At 36.9% G+C, this 20,345-nt stretch overlaps 1 protein-coding gene across 2 annotated transcripts in view; it reads left to right on the forward strand.

Moving 5' to 3' along the window:
• Positions 1-9,798, forward strand: part of LOC149798307 (sodium/glucose cotransporter 4-like) — a 70,360-nt gene extending 60,562 nt beyond the window's left edge. Inside the window, exons 12-15 of one of the 2 annotated variants that reach the window (XR_016421995.1) lie at positions 1,416-1,637; positions 3,201-3,327; positions 6,553-8,219; positions 8,294-9,798. Coding sequence is in view for 1 of the 2 variants with exons in the window: in XM_089963441.1 (XP_089819567.1) it covers positions 1,416-1,637; positions 3,201-3,327; positions 6,553-6,758 (555 nt within the window). In the remaining variant the exon portion in view is untranslated. Of the gene's footprint in view, positions 1-1,415; positions 1,638-3,200; positions 3,328-6,552 lie in introns of both variants that reach the window. The other variant, XM_089963441.1, reaches the window with a different exon arrangement.
• Positions 9,799-20,345: the final 10,547 nt, after the last annotated feature.

The following is a 20,345-nucleotide window of genomic DNA, read 5'->3' on the forward strand; positions in this document are numbered from 1 at the left end:
ACTCTAATAAAGAAGAATCCATATATGCTTAATTACAGATAGGGTCAGTCAATTAACCAGGTACTATGCGGTTCTTATAATTAAATCTCATCACTCTCTCAAATAATGATGGATAATTGATCTTGATAGCTAGCCAATTCTTTCCCCAGTGAAACTTTCGGAGGGGTATAAATTTGACTACTGTACCGGTTACCACAACGATAGGTTTACAAAATTACAAATCATACAACCAAGATACACAATTGATTGGCAGTGAACTTAAACAACATGCATATATGCTAATAAATGGAATGACCTATAAGGTGGAAGATAGCTGGATAAGATTACCTGTCATAAATTCCTCATTTGCTTGGGCGATAATGGAAATATTTATTTAACAAAAAGTAATTATTTGAAATCAATATCAGAAAAAATCCTCTTTTCATTAGTTTCATTTTGTTCAGTTACATTAGACTATACTGTCTCTTTACCTGCTTCTGTTTGTAATACTTTCAATAATCAGTGGTAAGGTATTCCAATGTTCATTACATTATATGTACTATAGAATATTCTCTATACTCTTAGTAACCTTGTCTGTAAAGAAACTTAGCCTATTATTAACTTTCTTCACAATGTCATTTGTAAAAGTAAAAGGCCAAACTATCATTATCACATAAGCATATGAGCAGTTGAGAAGCATGGAGTAGTTGCCATATTGGATATCTAAGATGCATCATTTTCATTTAGGACCAACCATACTTTAAGATGTTCTTTCTTTCTTTCTTTCTTTCTTTCTGAATGAATGAATGAATGAATGAATGAATGAATAAATGAATGAGCAAATGAATGAATGAATGAATGAATGAATGAATGAATGAATGAATGAAAACATAGCTTGGTTTTTCTCCTTCCCCTGCTAGTACTTTTTGCTCCTTATCTTTCATGTATGCAATCAAGGATATTATATATTTTCAGTAAACATCTTTAAATGCAGTAATATGATACGCTAAATACAAGTAATATGATACACTAAATATAAGTAATATAATACACTAAATACAAGTAATATGAATCACTAAATACAAGTAATATGATACACTAAAACAAGTAATATGATACACTAAATACAAGTAATATGATACACTAAATACAAGTAACATGATACACTTAATACAAGTAATATGATACACTAAATACAAGTAATATGATAGACTAAATACAAGTAATATGATACACTTAATACAAGTAATATGATACACTAAATACAAGAAATATGATAGACTAAATACAAGTAATATGATACACTAAATACAAGTAATATGATACACTTAATACAAGTAATATGAATCACTAAATCGAAGTAATATGATACACTAAATACAAGTAATATACACTATCATGCTAAGCGTACTTGAATCTCTCTTCATACTTTTTAGGGTGCCTTCTGGGGACTTATGGCTGGACTAGTTACAGGCCTGAGCAGAATGGTTGTTGATTTTATGTTCCCTGCCCCAGACTGTGGAAGCAGTGATCCTGATAACCGCCCTGCTGTGCTGAAGGAAGTCCATTTCTTGCATTTTGCCATAATCATATCTGGTGTTTCTGCATTGGTTACAACCATTGTTAGTTTGTTTACAAAAAGCAGGCCACCAGAAAAGGTATTTCCAATTAAATTTATCAAAGTATTTACAAAATAAAACAAATAGATAACATGTCCATGTGATTCATATCTCACCTGGTCGAGACACAAGTGTCGCATTTTCCTGCAGCAATGGCAGAGTCCAACAGTGTTCAAGTTTGTGCAAGTCAAATACTGGTAGTGGGAAGTATGGGGTACTTCATTGCACATATGGATATTACGCAGATGGCTTCTCTTATTATATTCAGTTAAACAACTGTGTACGTGAGATTTATTTTTGCAAAGAAACTTACTTATATTTTTTGTAATTTTAAATATCATCAAGAAATTCATGAAGATTGGTTATTTAAAATTAGTCTGAAACAAGTAGTGCAAATTGAAACATTAATGTGTATTGGAAATATGAGTTTCATTGGTCATTGCAAAACATGCCACTTGAAATGAATGCTCCTGCCTATAGGTAACTGAATAATTCACAATGCTAGAAAGCAACAAATATTTAGTCAACATTTTTAAAAGATGCTTATACTGTTAAGTCACATTTTGTTGTTGTTTTTTGTGGGTTTTTTGGTATTAACATATATCTTAATAATTTCCAAATTGACAGTATTTGATACCATGGTATATTTCTGGCATATTGGTTTACTATATTGTCTTGGCATAAGAAAACTTTTCCTGTGCTGATGTTAGACACCAAACAAAACAATATTTAATGAGCGTCAGAACTATCGATGCAATTAGATGATAAAATCGATAATAAACACTTTTTTCACATCGGTACTTTTGAACTGATCCTTGAATCAGTCTATGTTGAAAATTTGGCCTTAATCATAATTGTATTTATCAAGACACATTAAGATCTGATAGGAATAAGGAGTGTAACATTTTTTTACACAGAAATGTTCCACAAATGGTAGATACGCACAAGTTTTTTTGTTTGTTTGTTGGAGAGCTGGTTGTTAATGCAACCAATCATATTCAGATAATTAAATCATGACTATTAGCATCTCCTTTATAGTTATGGTTTACATAGCAAACACATACAAAAATGCACACATTGAGTGCAAGACCTAGTTGTGTTAAAGTACCACATTACATACCAATAGTGTCAGTGTTCATATCAATAAATCTTGAGGGTTCCGAACTGGGCCCTGACATCATGGGTTTGAATTGACAGGGGCTGAAGGTGCTGTGGTTGGTTGAATTTGAAATATCAAGTAAAAACAACAACAACAACCTTGTTAGACTATTGTAGGCACAGGTTATAAGAAAGCCAGGTCTTTCAAAAAGCCTTAATTAAGACACTTTCTGTAAAGAGAGAATATAAATAGATCATGCAGTATGATGAGTATAAACTACCTCACCAATGAAAAAGCTATAACATATGACAGTATTGGAGATGGTTGGGGGGCATATATATATATATATATATATATATATATATATATATATATATATATATATATATATATATATATATATATATATATATATATATATATATATATATATATATATATATATATATATATATATATATATATATATATATCTAAAGCACTTATATTTCACAACTTCACAGATTCGGCGCTTGACCTTTTGGACACGGAATGACCCCATAGAGCCAGACATATCAGATTCTGAAGCAGATGATGACGACAGTGAAGATGAGAACATCCAAACTGTAGAGGGAATACCACCTAAACAAGGTGAGGAAGCTATCCAACCAGTCATTCTGTTCAAGTTTTTTAAGAAGTTTTAGATAGTACAAAGAAGATGCTATCTGATAAAAACTGGTTTGGTTTTGTATTCTATGGTTCAATAACACAGGAAGGTTATTTAGCGCTGAGACAGTTGGAGTAATGTGCCTTGCACAATGATGCACTGTGGTGGCCGATATGGGCTGATCCAATAGTAGGATTCAAACCCATGCCCTTTTGGTCACAAGCCTGGCACATAAACTGCTAAGCCATGGTGGCTGCTACTTGCAATTTCTCCTCGTACGACATGCAAAAGGACGTCTATGTGACATTAAAGAGATCACAAGGGGTACATGCATAAATACAAATTCAACTTTTGTTAAATGGTAAAAATGAATATAAGCACAAAAATAATGAATTATTTGCCAATAGCTGTCCCTCTATACCCAGCACTACTATTTACTATTCCCTTCTTGCCCAGCATCCCAGAAAATAATGCTGACATGAATCTGACTTCCGCACTATTGAGGTCAGTACTACCAGCCATACTTCAATCACATTTAATATTCCTGACCTAGTATGTTCAATGAGAAACATGTAAGCCAGACACAGGTCAGACTAGGTTAGGAACTTTCTGTTAATCACACAAGTGCAAATTTGCATCACAAGATAGATTGTGCACTCAGATGACAAGTTCTGCCCCAAAATGTAACCTTCATTTGACAAATTTAAATGTTGATGCATGAGCATCAGCGCTGACGAAACTTAGAATGATATGAACTGCCCCATTAGACAGTATGTGCAGCCTTGAAACCAAATTGGTTGAGCATTTACTGTGTTCAGTAAGGCTAGCATATGGTGGTGTTAGGCTAACCAATATACTGTATGGAATGTCTACAATTATACTGTACAGAATGCCTACAATTATACTGTATGGAATGCCCACAATTATACTGTACAGAATGACTGCAATTATACTGTACAGAATGCCTACAATTATACTGTACAGAATGCCTACAATTATGCTGTAAGGAATGCCTATAATTATACTGTATGGAATGCCTACAATTATACTCTACGGAATGCCTACAATTATACTGTACAGAATGCCTTCAATTGTACTGTACAGAATGCCTACAATTATGCTGTATGGAATGCCCACAATTTATACTGTACAGAATGTCTGCAATTATACTGTACAGAATGCCTACAATTATACTGTACAGAATGCCTACAATTATACTGTACAGAATGCCATTGAAAGAGATAGCTGACCATGAGCATTGTATCCAGATTGTGCTTCACATATAAAACTTGCCACCTAGAACACGTAAACAAAGATTTTGAGAACTTAGTTATATGACTAAATTACATAGATTGTCGTGTGACTGATGTGTATTTAGGCAAAATTACTAGACAATATGGAATTAAAAAAATTCATTTCTAAGGGCAAGAAATCTTTATTTATCTTTGATGGGACATGTTTAAAACTAGGAAAATTTAATGCCTTTTGCAATTGTCCATGATGTTGAAAACTCAGTGGAGAGGACAAGCCATTCAGATGAGACAAACTGGCTTGTGTACTAACAATAACTAACTCATTAAGGATGGCATTTTGCACTTCTAGCATGGAAGGCCATCACTGTTGAAGGATCTCTTCTTCCTGTTGTATTTTCGTTGTGGTAAAGAAGTACTCACATCAACTGTAGTTAAAGGAAGATCATTTAAAGTGAATTTTTCTGCATCAAAATTCAATAAAAAAATATGTGAAGAGTACCTTTAATAAGAACTGATACAGCTGGATGATGTAACAAGATGAAGCTGGGTTGGGATAGGAGTTAGACACATAGTAATTTAGTGAATAATAGGTTTATTTATAATGTAATTGACCAATGAATAAATTTAAACTCATACTCGTGTGCATAGAGTCCAGCAATTGATGATGCACATGGTTCAACAATGGAAAATGATAAAATTCCTAAATGGAACTAATCTGAACATGTAACTTCAATCAAAGGAAACAAACTGTATGGAAAATAATAACAATGTATGACTCATCCACAAGTAAGTTGTATGATAATTGATTTCATCTATCTAACTATACTGAATAATATTGATTTAGAAACAGAGCATGTGTATCTCGAAACATCCAGACAACATAAGTTGTTTATTTTTGTTCCGTGGCGCTCGTTGACTTGACAAGTAGCCACCATGCATGGCCCATCCATCCCAGTTTGCTAAAGGATCCTTAAGATCCCTTGATTCCCTGCAGACCATTTGGTCCCTCACTAAGCCAACAGCCAACATCAGCATTGACCTCCAGCACCCAGGTTGCACAAAAGCCCCAGAATTCTATGACTCCCCGTCCAAAACAGCTCTATTGCTGAAGATTGCTTTCAAAAAGTGGACAGCTTCCTGACCAAGCTATTTGTGTTGTGATTATACTTAGATTACTTTGGGCTATAAGTACCCTATGTTATAGATTACTTTGGGCTTATAGTCCAATCTACTACCAGAGAACTTGAGGTAATTGGGATTCTCACTGAAGCCACTTGGGTAAACTGAACATGTTTTTAAAAAGACATGGCTACATCAGACTTGGGGTACATTGTACATGGCAACAAAATCCCAAGTACATTTGCATTCATATATAATGCATAATACACAATTCCTTGACAGGTGATTATTTCAATTATCCCAGTTTCCCTAATATTTACAGAATGTTTAATAAAGTTGATAATTTGAATTACCAAGTAATTATTAAATATCTTGCTCTATATAATTGTGACAGTTTTGTGATTTCTTTAAAAAAATAAAGCTGAAAAGTTAAATAAATAACTCATTATGTTTTGAAGCTGTACACACTAGAAATTGCTTTAATCTTTAAAAAATAAAAATAAAAATTCTGGATATTTTAGGAATTATAGACTTGAAGATATTATGACTAATTTTTTTTATCCTTGATGCATGCTGAATGTTTAATGAAAAGTTCGTTATTTAAACAAAGAAATAAGACATTTAATAAACTCATCCAAGGAATGGACATTTTGAGATGTTTAGTGAAAATGGTTCCAGGTTCTTCAAAATTCCACCACCTCAATGAACACTTTACATAAACACCTTAGTCAAGAGTACTTTGCTAAAGAAGTTAAATTTGTTAAACATTGCAATCTATGGAAAGTAATAAAAGATTACTCAAATGAAAGATAAGTATGGGCTTATTTTTACTTTCAGCGCATAAGAGTATTCCAAAACGTCTTTATCACTGGCTATGTGGAATATCGGACAAGCCGAGGCCCAAATTAACAGAAGAAGAAAAGGTTTTAATCCGGAAAAAGATGACATCAATCTCAGAAAAGCCATTCTGGAAATCATTTATGAATGTGTTGGCAATTATTGTGGCAATTGGTACAACATTTATGTTGGGATTTTTTAATTAAATTATTTGATACACCTGTGCCTCAAAGATCAAAATGTGTTTTAATAAAATAGTCACGAAAAATTTGAAAAAAGGTGCATAATGAATACGAGCTGTCTTTCCACATTTACAACATTCGTGGTAATGTTTAGTTACTTTTTTATCCACGTGCAAAAAATGAAAAACTTTTCCAGAAGAGTATATTGTTTTTATGTCTTCGTAACTATTCCATATATATTATTCCATGTACATTTTAACTATGATGAAAAACTACATATCAAAGTATTAGGCTTTGTGTAGAAAGAGACTATGGCTGCCTATGCATTCGACCCAGACCGCAAAAAGCAGCCTAAATATTGACCAGCAAAAGAATAGCAGTTTACCATTCAACCATTATTGAAAATGTAGCAAATTACCACTAACAGAGTGTCAAGCAATTTCAATTACAAAATTATAGGATTGGTGTTGAAAATATAGGAATTTTCTGTCGAAAATATATGCAAATATAGTATTAATATGAAAAATAAATAAAAACAGAGAGAGGGATAAACTTATATGAAGTGAACCAGTCTATGTAGGTTATACTTAATTGTTACCAGAGGCTACAATAACCACAGTAAACGCACACAGTGAAGCTGCAAGTATTATTACAAAACAGACATAAAATCTATCAACAAACACATTATCCTAAACAATTAATCATTCCTAACACAACTCTTTGATCAGCAAGTGTTTAATTTAGTTGTATGATTGGTCTTTTTAAACTTAAAAACATACAATTTAAATTTGCATGTTGTCGAAGATTAAAGTTAGAAGAGATACTCTGATTTCGCTTTTTTATGAGTAGGCTAAGTGTCTTCATACTTCACTGTAAAACTACTACCAGTCCTGGGGGCCCTGAGTGGCTCAGTGGTCTAAAGTGCCAGCCATTATGGATCACTGACATCTCACCTCTGTCTGTGTGGGTTCGAGTCTCAGGTTTGGCCAATTTGGGTGTGTGAGAAAACTTGTCAGTAGCTTCTTGTGGGTCATTGGTTCTTTCCAGGGTTTTTCCGGGTTCTTCCTCCACCATTTATACTGGCCGCCATGTATAGCCTATCTTGTGCTAAAAAATGGCATTAAACCCTACAACTACTAGTCCTGAACACTTTTGTATCCAACAACTGTCTTTTCTCCTGCTCATTCTTGTTTTGACTAACTCTTAAATACTCCATCATTTTGTGAAACTTTCAGGACATATTCTGTTCCATCCCCTGGCATATTTTACCTGGTTTAAAATTGGTTTGTTTACTTTTCAATAGGTATAGTTACATGAAAATACAGGTCAGGGTATAGTTAAATGAAAATAAAGGGCACAAACTCATCAATAAACTTTGCACATTGGTTTTTATTTTCCTGTGAATGAAAATTGATTAAAAATGATTAAAATGTGCAAAAAGTCTCTTTGTTCAAAACAATCGATTGAAAGAAGCTTTGTGGAAAGGTTATCATATTCACAAGGTTATCATTATTCACAAGGTTATCATATTCACAAGGTTATCATATTCACAACACAAGGTTATCATATTCACAAGGTTATCATATTCACAAGGTTATCATATTCACAAGTTATCATATTCACAATGTTCTAAACTCGACATGTATTGACACTATTTGTGTAAATATATACAGCTTATAAATCATGGGTATTTATTATTATTATTAGTAGTAGTAGTAGTGTTGGTGGTGGTATCAAATCATTTTTATAAAATCTTATAAAATATCCAACAAGAACTGTCAAGTGACTAGGATGAGCAGGGGGTGCTGCATCAAAAATACAATACGTGAAGAAAAGTGCACACAAATTAAAGATAGCAAATATTACTTTAGAAAACACACACCTGCATGTATCATATACTTTTCATGATCCTTTCCTTTGGTCTTGCTTAACCCAAGCATTTTAAAAACAGAAAAATATATGAATGTCTCCACAAATATAAGTAAATGTAAGATTTGACCTAATGATACAGAAAAAAAATGGGACACTTGCCACATCCTCTATGTCAACCAGTGAAAATGCAGCTTCAGCAATGATAACGAAAGCAATAGACAAAATTCTTCCATGTAGTTTGGTGTGTCCGACATGAGTGATGATACATTATTTTGCTGGCCAATAACATGCTGGATAATAAGAATATTTAATCTTGGTAACACGTGTCACTGATTCACCACCAGGAACCATGATAATTCAAATTAATGATATATAACCAATTTAAAAAATACTGTGTATGTATGTATGTATATGTATATATATATATATATATATATATATATATATATATATATATATATATATATATATATATATATATATATATATATATATATATATATATGCAGTATTTAATTCTTATCAATTATTATTCAATGAGCTTCTTTCTCTTCCCTAGAGAAACCATAAAGAGTTTACAAGAAAAATTGTTCATCATGCCCCTAGTTATAAGAAAAATCTCTAAGTATGCAAAAATCGTTAAAGATTTAAATTCTAAATTCACCAGTATTCAAGCAACATTTTATCAATTCATATATCTCCTTAAAATCACTTTTTTAAAGGTTCAAATGTCTTTTTAAAAATGGGTTTATTAACTTGTTATTAAACCCATACATTTATGCCATTACAGAAAAATTATTGTGGAGTAGTCTAAATAAAGTTGTGTGGTTCTTGGTGTGTTTTCAGTTTTGCACTGACAGTTTTTAAAATGTAATACGATTTAGAAAACTGCAGTGCTGCAATAAAACATCTGATGGAATTTTTAAAGGAAATTGTGTCTGATTACCAGAAGAAATAAAGTAGATCTGTTCAAGGATGTATTTATGATTTGCTTATTCAAGGCCTGCATCGGTTCATAGAGGTAATTATTATAAATTTACACTGAGCCTATCTACCTCTCCATTACCATGTATTTCAATTGTTCACCAAATAAATGTAATTTGTTTCATTATTTCTGTACAAATTTACAATATGAAACTGTTGTCATATATTAAATTGCCTTACAATGAGTGAATAAAAATAATAAAGCAGTTGAACTTTTTATATTTATTTATCAAGTTCTTTTTTCAGACTGCTCTGGTAGCCTGATGGTTAGTGTCCACCCCAGATGCGGGAGGTCACGGGTTTGAACCCATGCAGAGTCATACTAAATACATTAAAATGGTACAAACAGTTGCCTCACTAGGTGTTCAGCATTAAGAGGATAGTGTTAGGACTTATCAGCCTGGTGTCAGGAAAATGTGACTGGGTGGGACATCATGCTACATGTCTGCTGCATGATGCCCCAGTGCTTGATATCACTATAATCTACCACACTGCAGACATTGTAGCAAAATGACTGAAACATTGTTAAAGCTACATTAGAAATACAAATATCATTGTCTTGATGAACTCTCCAGCATTTGTTCCTTGGTTTATGTTTTCTTCAGTCTTCTGGAAAGAGGGCTGTTATCAAACATCTAAACAAAATATCTTTAATATTTCTTTCTCCCTTTTATAATTTATGATCAAACTGTGTCAGTGATGTTCAGATATAGATCTATTTGACAGAAAATCAATGCATCATTGGGTGGGTGGGGTGTTTTAAAAAGATCACCATCAAAGTTTCTGTATAATTTATATATTTAAGAATAGTTACACATATAAGATGTCAGATTTAAATATTTTTAAGGGAAATTAACAAAAACTGTAAAAATAGCTTACCATGTATGGTTTCTTGAATATAATCATCAGCTGTGAAGTGCATTCTACTTACTACATTCAACAATGAGTGGATCAATACTGACCGCATCCTGGCCTCTTTGTGTCACATGGATCTATTCTTTATTCTGTTTTCCCTCAAGGAATGAATGTCCCATGCCATGGTGATGTGACAAACCCTTACATAGCATCACATGCCTGATATGTTATGTAAATGTTCAAATTTAATGATTTCAACTTTTGACAGCTTGACTGAATAACAAGTGATTGTTCCAGCAAAAAGATAAAATCCAAGGAATAAGCAAATATTGGGACTGGGGTTTTCTGTGATGCCACCTATTGGGCAGATAACTTGCTATGATCCCTCATAGGTGTTCTATATTGAAAGCAAATTTTTAGTAAATTATGTTTCTCCGAGAATACTTACCCGATCACATTAACGTTGGGATATAAGCCTGCTACCTCTCGAATCCAGCCCTACTAAAAGACGAAAATTCGTTTTTTCTGTCTATCTCATATAGACCAAAGGGCAATAACTCTTGCCCCTCACCTCCCCTTGCCACTGCCAGGTGTCACTAGTTTTTTAAGCTGAGCTATATATATTACACGAGGATACTCGCATAACGGGGTGGTTGGGAGGGTTTTTAAGTAATGTGATCGAGTAAGTATTCTCGGAGAAACATAATTTACTAAAAATTTGCTTTCTCCTTCAAATACGTTGCCTGATCACATTAACGTTAGGAGAATAGGTAATAGGAGGAGGGAATGCTGAGCATCCTATCTCCACCCCGGGTACCTTCTAGGGAATGATGGCTGGATTCCCCATTTGAACGATAACCCGTTCTCCTAATTTCATCAGCAACACAGCCTAGGGTCCATTTTGGAAACTGGGTGAGAGATTTTGGTCGATTGAAATCAAAATTGGCTAAAAGATCTGATAGATCTTTGTTATGCCCAATATCACATCTACCATGATGGCGGAATGTGTCTGATATCATGGAGCGGTAGCCTTTGATAGTAATTCGGGCCAACTGTTTCTCCTCGAAAAGCCAGAGAAAAAAGTCGGCCAGTTGAGGGATTGAGACACTCAAAGGGACGATGTTATTGATATGGCACCAGTCCCTGAAAACACGCCACTTTCCCTCGTAAGCCTTCAGAGTGGAGGGCCTTCTTGCTCTTGAGATTCTCTCCACAATCGAAGGTTTAAATTGTTTGTCTCGCAAGGCTGTCCGGACAAGAGCCAAGCGCGAAGAAGAAGACGGTCCGGGCAGGGGTGGAACACCCGTGACCGCGGTTGTTTGAGAAGATTTGTGCTGGTTGGAATCTTCCTAGGTAGATCTATCGCTAGATCGAGTAGATCTGTGACCCAGGACTTGTTCCATCTGAGAGGAGCAATCAGAATCATCCGACAGTTCTGACCCCTTAACCTCTGGATTATTTTCGGTACCAAAACCGTGGGAGGGTAGGCGAATGCCCACAACCCCTCCCAGCTGATTGACAGAGCGTCCACGGTCCAAGTCTCTGGGTCTGGAACCGGAGAGACGAAGGTGGGCAACTTGCGATTCCACCTTGTCGCAAAAAGATCGATCATCGGACGCCCCCAAAGTGTGCAAATCCGAAGAAAGACTGACTGATGGAGTGAGTGTCGGTCAAGACATTGAGTCTGCCGGGAATGTGTCTGATTTGTACGCTGATGTGGAGGTTCTCGCACCAACGTAGAAACTGCCAGATCAGAATGCACAGGTCTGGTGATTTGGTGCCCCCTTGTTTGAGGAGGTAAGTCACCACCACAGAGTTGTCTGACATAATGAGGACAGTTTTCCCTGAGAGTTGATCCTTCCAGAAATGAAGGGCATTGATGACATCCCTCATTTCTAAAAGGTTGATGTGGAGAGGCCTCTCCCCTGGCTCCCACGTGCCGCTGACTGTAGCGAAGTCCGGCAACAGGTGGGTATCCCAACCGTAGGTACTGGCGTCAGTACATACCGTTATCTCCGCTTGGGGCATCTCTAGAGGAATCCCCGTGAACAGCCAACCGGGGTTGTGCCACTGACGCAGGAATGATCGTATCTCGGGCGCGATCGTTGTTGTTTGATTGAGAAGACTTGAAAAGGGGCGCCATTGTGCCAGTAACGTCATTTGTAAGGGACGCATAAAAAGACGGCCAAGCGGGATCAAGTCCGCCACCGCATTGAATAATCCGAGGAGTTGCAAGAATTCTCTCGCTGAAATCCATGTCCTGTTGGAAACGGACTCGACGAGTTCGACGATCCGGATTACGCGAGCGCGAGGAAGCCGTACCAGATTCAGATCGGTGAGAAACTCCATACCCAGATGGACAAAACGCTGAGATGGACGGAGATCAGACTTTTCCAGTTCACAAGAAAGCCTAGATGATCTAAAAGTCCTAATTGATCGTTTCTGCCTTTGAGCAGAATAGAACTTACCATATGTTTCTGGAAGATGTCGTCCAAGTACACTGCCGTCCCTGTAGATGAAGTCGAGCGGAATAGGGTGACGACACAATCCATAACCTTGGTAAAAACCCAAGGGCTGATGTTGAGGCGAAAGGGTAGGACCTGGAACTGATAAACCGCGTCGCGGTAAGCGAATCGGAGAAATTTCCGTGACGCGGAGTGGATAGGGACGTGAAAATATTCGTCGGTCATATCTAGACTGACGGCATACTCGTCCCGCCGGAAGGAAAGACGGATTGATCTCGCCTTTTCCATCTTGAATTTCGGTGCTAAATGTATTGGTTGAGGCGACTCAGGTCGATGATCGGCCTCAACTTGCCGTTTGCCTTTTGGATAAGAAACAGCCTGGAATAAAACCCCGGCGATTGCGATTTTTTTTTCCTTCACAATCTTCTATGAGCGACCGTATCTCCTGTTGTAGAAAGGTATCCTTCTCCCGATCTTACGGTACGTCCGTGAAGAGGGGAGAGGAGGATAGGGGAGGGGGTTCGATAAATGAAATCCGAAGCCCCTCCGAAATGACCTGGATCACCCAATCGTTCTGAGGAAAAAAGATGGTCCAGTGGTCCTGAAATTGCAGAAGGCTGCCGCCCACAGGTAGGCTGTCCGCGGGTGCTGGGGTGGGTATGTCAACTTTTAGAGTTAGGAGGCTTGAAGACGGAGAAACTTTGTTTCTTACTGCCTCTGTATGGTTGCCTCCTAGCTTGATTAGACTGTTGTCTCCTGGCATTGGGTTGTGGTCTATACTGCACATTTGATTGTAAGGATCCCTTGTCCCTGGTCCGCCAATCATCCTTCCGCTGTGGCAGGGGCTGATTTTTTCTAAACGCCTGCGAGGGTTGGGCGGCGAGTTGGAGGGGCAGTTCCTGAGCTGCCTGCTTCCGAACTTCTTCAATTTTTCCTCCAAAGAGTAAAGGCGACCCAAACGGAGTCATCCGTAAAGCCAGAGAATGATGGGGCTTGAGCGACGTGGACCGTAGACATTCGTCACGTCGTATGAGGTCTAAGTTGGCAGAAGCAGTCAACGCATTAGCCATGGAATGGTGAGCTGCCCTGTTAAAAACTTTAGCAATCCAGGCCGTCGCTTCCCAAGCGTGGTCATTGTCGGATTTTTCTGCGAGTCGGAAAATGGCTAATGAAGCCAAGTCTAACATTGAAGACGTAGCGACTACGTTCCGGACTAGCTTTGACGTGGCATGGAACACCTTTTTGTCCACATTGTAAAACAGTGGAGCGGACATGTGAACTGCTGCCATATTTTTGTCCAGGGCCGGAAGATCCGTACTGAAGGCGTCTGAGTGAGTTTTGTACCAGCGACACGAGAACGTCGCTGATACTTGGCTTTCTGAAAAGAACGCCTTAGCATTCCCCTTTCACCTATTCGTCCTGATAGACGATCATTGATCTCCTTAATTTTTGCCTACTGGGGAAGGAGCCGGAAGGACGGCGTCTCTTCCTCCCCGTCAAGATCTACAGACGCCTTAACTTTGTAGTCTTGAGTGGCGGTAGGAGGTGGAGGGCATTCTGAAGTTGCCAACACCCTATAAATTTCTTCCACTGCCGCCTTGAAGCCAAACTCAGTCCGTTCCATGGTTGGATCTGTGTACGGCTGATTTGCAGGAGTTTCGTCACCCTCACTGTGTGCCGAGTCGTGTTCTGGAATAGCTTGCATCTCTGGATAGAGCATACCAGGTGGCATAGATGACGCGATTCCGTCATCCTTGACAATGTCACTAACTCTCCCTTGTGGATAAGCCGTGAACATATGGACGGCCGGCCCTGCGGGCTGGTTTGTCTGGCTTGTGGTCGGCCTGAATGTTGGCGACGGTCCTGCTATCACCGGTACCGGCTGCTCCAATGGCCTGGCTGGACGGACAGATTTCTCACTAAAATCTCCGCCATTGTATTGTTATGTTGCCGGCGGTACACCTTGACGGACGGATTTATCACAAAGATCCCCGTAAATCATATTTGATCGGACCGTTTTAGCAATAGGGTCCCCATGCTGCGACAGCTGGACGGCCGGTGACGTAGAGGTTGTATAATGAAATGGATCCGATGGATCCGGTAAAAACCCCATGCCTCCTGACTTACAGGCCCGAAGGCCATGCTCGGATATGCGGGGGGACTTACGCCCACTGGGCAGCCTAAAATTGGGGGAACATTCCCCCAAAGAGTCAGAAAAAAGCTGTGGAAGCGAGCGAGGGAAATAAGGGTAATATCTGGTCTGATGCCAATAGCTGTGTCGTCGTTTCCTGGACCAAACGACGCATCTGTTCAAAGGTGGACTGTTGTACCCTGTCAACTTTATTTTCCTCCATTGCCGCTGATGTTACTGTGGCTGACGGTTGCAAACGACGAACTTTATGTGGAGCGGGGAGCCCAACGTCCCCCCTGCCTTCTGGACTACATCAGCCCACATTTGCTCTGTCCAAGTATTACACACGCTGCATGGTATAGATGATGTACACTTGGTACATACAATACAAGAGTCATGGTTGTCTTCTTTTGCTTTGAACTTTTTGCATTTCATGCATTTGGTTGACATTTCTACTGAAACGACACAAGAAAAGAAAACAAAGCAAAAATTAGCAATTCAGCATGTTATTAATTCGCTAATACCACAACCGTTACTAACGGAGTAAGCGAAATTAGTCAGTGTCGCGTTAACTCTTAATTGACAACACGAGTTCAGCGATAGCGTATGTAACATGGTCTTCAGTAGACGAAATCCGTAAGGGTGACGAAGTCACTCAATTTTGAAAAAAATGTTAAAATAATGTATACAACCTGTAGAAGAATGATTGTCCAACGCAATAAATCCAAATTTAACTTAGGATGGTCCAATTTTAACGCTAAGATGGCTTGGATTGTTTGGAGGTTTAATGTATGTGTTATCAGTACAAGCGAAGCTTAAAAACTAGTGACACCTGGCGGTGGCAAGGGGAGGTGAGGGGCAAGAGTTATTGCCCTTTGGTCTATATGAGATAGACAGAAAAGACGAATTTTCATCTTTTAGTAGGGCTGGATTCGAGAGGTAGCAGGCTTATATCCCAACATTAATGTGATCAGGGAACGTATTTGAAGGAGAAAGTGATATATTTTTAAATTAAAAAAACCTTTAAAAAAATTAATAAATTAAAGTGTCAAAGTGAATCAATTTCCAAAATTGCTGAAGTGAAGCTTGACTAAACTTAATAAAATTTATAATAATAAATGGTAAGTGAAATTAACAGCACAATTAACTTGATTTACCATGCAGCATCAAATTCAACTTTTACAGAACATTACAGCATGATTTAAAAGAGGACACTTAATTTTAAAATAAAATTTCCAAACTATGAGACATACAGAAAAACGAGTAAGCTTGGTTTTTCCATTTCAACCAGTCTACAACTGACTACCTAATGGCACAAAGGGATAATGCCAGAAAAGAATTTAAACAGAAATCTATTGGTATAGAAGTTACTTATCAACCACAGAACTAATTTTGGGCTGATGATAATTAACTAAATCAAGAATGATTCTTAAAGAGATAGATCTTTACAGTGTTTGTAAAATGAGTATAAAAGTGTAAAACAGCATGTGTTTATGGTGAAATGGGTCCTGCGGCTGCGACTTTAGGATTTGTGGGCATTACAGGAATTATTATTCTTCTGGCATTTACATGGTTTAGTCTACACATTTCTTTTGAATACAGTGAGATTATAACTCTTTTGTGCTTATTTCAACACTGTGGATGAAATGATGCATCAATAGATAAGAGAAAATGAAACCAGTCACAATGCATTTAAAGATAATTCCTGATTACAACAAATGGTTCCTAGAACGTAAGGGAAAATAATCATGGAAGGGAAACCCCTATGTCAGGATAATCATGGAAGGGAAACCCCTATGTCAGGACTCTTAATCAGGCTCTTGCAGGACTCGTGCTACTAATTCAGCACCATAATAAACCTTTAGAAGTATCATGATATTAGAAGTATCATGATATTAAAAATTTTATAACTTTAAAATTCTGAATGCTCATGATGAAGTCTATATTTATTCTTTCATGCTAACGAAACAACAGAAACAGCATTAACCCAAAGTCAATATAATTAAGAGGTCCGAGTGAATTTATTTTATTTTTTATTTAGAGAGAAAGATAAAGATAAGAAAGAAGTCTAAGTCAATTACTAAACAATTACATAAACAACAAATTTATTACAGATTTTAATGCTCTGTTAGAAATGTCTCATGCAGACACTATACAGTCAGTGCAAAAGTGGGTTGATGTTCAAATACGCAAGACTTTAGTGGTAAGAATTCAACATAAAATGGAGAGAACATGTTAATAATAAATTGACAACTGTTATTACAGAATATCAGAGAAAAACCTACTAACCGATCAAAACTGGAAAGACCAAGATGATAGCATTAGAAAAAAGATTTGAGGTGTTTCAGGATATTTATTGGTAGACTAAGAATCATATCAACTGCTCTATAAATTTTGAATCCTGTTAAAGTGGAATTCAACATAAGGTCTGTAGAAAACACTCAGAAATTAAAAGAACCAACTTTAACCAGGTCGACCATGAATATGGCATAACTGGAAATAAAAGTGGTTTGGTTTGTCATGGTGTTTTACAGCAACACAAGGAGGTTACTTAGTGCTAAGTCATTTGGAGTTAAGTACCTTGACCAATGACACACCATGGTAACACCCTTGACCAAGGACATACCATGGTAACAACTTTGACCAAGGACACACCATGGTAACACCTGGTCTGATCTGAAAAAGCACCACAATATTTTGTTATGAGGCTGGTATGCAGACCACCGAGCCACCATGGCTCCACAACTTGAAATGGAACCAGACATTCCTAAAAGGGTGTACCAAAACATAAAAGTGAATGCAAAAATCCAGGTTTTAACATTTTGGGATGGATGGATGGAGGGATAGGTGACGACAAATTGAGAAACAGTGGTTATCTCAAGTAACCAAGAAGTAATGCAAGGAAATAATCAAATGAAAATGATGTTCAAACTGTATCAAGCTTTTTATTGTTGAAATTGTTGGTTATTGCACCAGCAAGACCAACAGGTAATACATGGTGGAAAGCAAAATCAGATAACTGAAAATGAAGTACAAATATGGGCTTGCCATTTTACGCCTTTTTACATTGCTTTACTTTTTGGCATTCCCTAAAAAAGTCCTAAAGATTTTAAATTTATGCAAATAATCTTGAAAAATGGAAATATGAAAATCAAGAAATTGGTTTTCGTTTGTATTTTTTTCCACATAAAAAAGATGTCTTCATAGAATATGGATGCTTCATAGTGCCTGAAAATGCAATCCTTAACAAAGTTATGCAAGATGGACTATATGTCTCACCAAAAAAAATAATTGAAGAAAAAATTCAAATGAAATCTTGTTAACTTCGTACAAGTCTAAATGGCTTAAGTTGGAGGATACCCATACTGATAACACATCTGGTGAATGAAGTCAATACTGCCTGTCTGTATTGTGATAGGACTGTCAGGTATTTATTGTCTGCATAATTTTAATACTGGCATTATTAATAGACAACGAAAACATTCTTTTCCAATGGAACTGTTGACAATATGCAATCATATTTTGAAAATAAAGATTTTACCTATAAATTTAAAATAAATAAAAAAAATGGTTTATTTCTTTTATAACTAATGCTGATACTTTCACTGTTGATTTTGTTTCTGTCATTAACACATAAAATTTACTTCATGTAACCTGTAGACACAAAAGAACACATCTCTGCTCTTTAAGCACAGGTCTAAAGTGATTTTATTAGAACAAGTTCATTTGTATCAGCTTACAATATGAATATAGAATAAAGATACATGTATATAAAAATACATAGTCACTGGCCAATGATACAAATAATTTCATCTTTTCATGGGTACCTTCTGGCATGTAATACAGCATTCCTTCACTATGTGGCATGTAAGACAGCATTCCCTCACTATAGTGTGGCATGTAAGACTGCACTCTCTCACTACAGTGTGGCATGTAAGACGACACTCTCACTATAATGTGGCATATAAGACAGCACTCTCTCACCATAGTGTGGCATGTAAGACAGCACTCGCTCACTATAGTTTGACATTAAGATAGCACTCCCTCACTATAATGTGGCATGTAAGACAGCACTCTCACTATAATATGGTATATAAGACATCACTCCCTCACTATAATGTGGCATATAAGACAGTACTCCCTCACTATAATTTGACATATAAGACAGCACTCCCTCACTATAATTTGACATATAAGACAGAATTCTTTCACAATAATGTGACATGTAAGACAGCACTCCCTCACTATCACGTGAGTATGGTCATGGATCCCAGTTTATTATGTGGTGGTAAAATTATGATTCATGTACTTCACTGTAAGGGACTCTCACTATAAGGCAGTGTTATAAAGAGGGAGTACTGTAATTTATAAGTAGCATTTTATATTGGATGTATGTATCCATATTTAGCTGACATACCCAGGACGAAAAACAGAAAACTGACAAAATCATAAGGGAAAATCAAAAATATAACATAAATAAGTTCAAAATTATGGGTATTGTTCAAGTCTGTGGGACAGAAATTAAGCAGGATTCCACAGAATGTTGTCTTGCCTCCTCTATTTTGGCATAGTCCATAAACTTTGCAAAGTCACTGTAAACAACTGAGTTACACTCATGATAATTAGCACCCTCCAAGATTAATATACACAAAGTAAAACTGTATAACTGTCCATACAAAGATGACAGAAAAACCAAGATAAGTAATAGCTTAACATAATCACCAGAAGATGAAAAGCAGGTCACTGTAATCACCACTTGCAATTAGCAACACCTTCCATGAATACACCCCTGAAGTTTCATGACTATACTACTAAATGCATACATCTGGTGAAGTCTTCAGGATCGACTTTGAACTCTTGGGATTATTGTTGTTTGTTGTTTTTTTTTCTTCAGTGCATGATAGGCTATAGATGGAGGCCGGTAGAACCGGTGGAGGAAGAACCCAGGAAAGCAAGCTTTTTCACATACCCACATTGACCTAGCCTGAAACTCAAACCCATGTGGACAGAGTTGAGATGGCAGTGGTTGGAGAATATGAGTGATTTAGACCATCCACCCACCTGATCTTGGGATTAAACTCTTCCTTTGTGCTCAGGAAATGTTTGCATACATGTACACAGCAAATTCTGCATGATTCTCACATAAACATCAGTAGCAGGGCTTGAAATTAACACTAATCTGCTACCCAGTCTTTAGTGATTTTGCTGTCAAATCATTGAAAACCAACTGTTACTAATCCATTGGAGTGAAAATTACCACTGGTTGCTATCATAACAGCTAAGAGATCATGAGTTGATATTTTC

The sequence above is a fragment of the Sinohyriopsis cumingii genome, chromosome 6 (assembly GCF_028554795.1).
Source record: "Sinohyriopsis cumingii isolate HCF-2022 chromosome 6, ASM2855479v2, whole genome shotgun sequence".
In the NCBI taxonomy this organism is placed as follows: Eukaryota; Metazoa; Mollusca; class Bivalvia; order Unionida; family Unionidae; genus Sinohyriopsis; species Sinohyriopsis cumingii.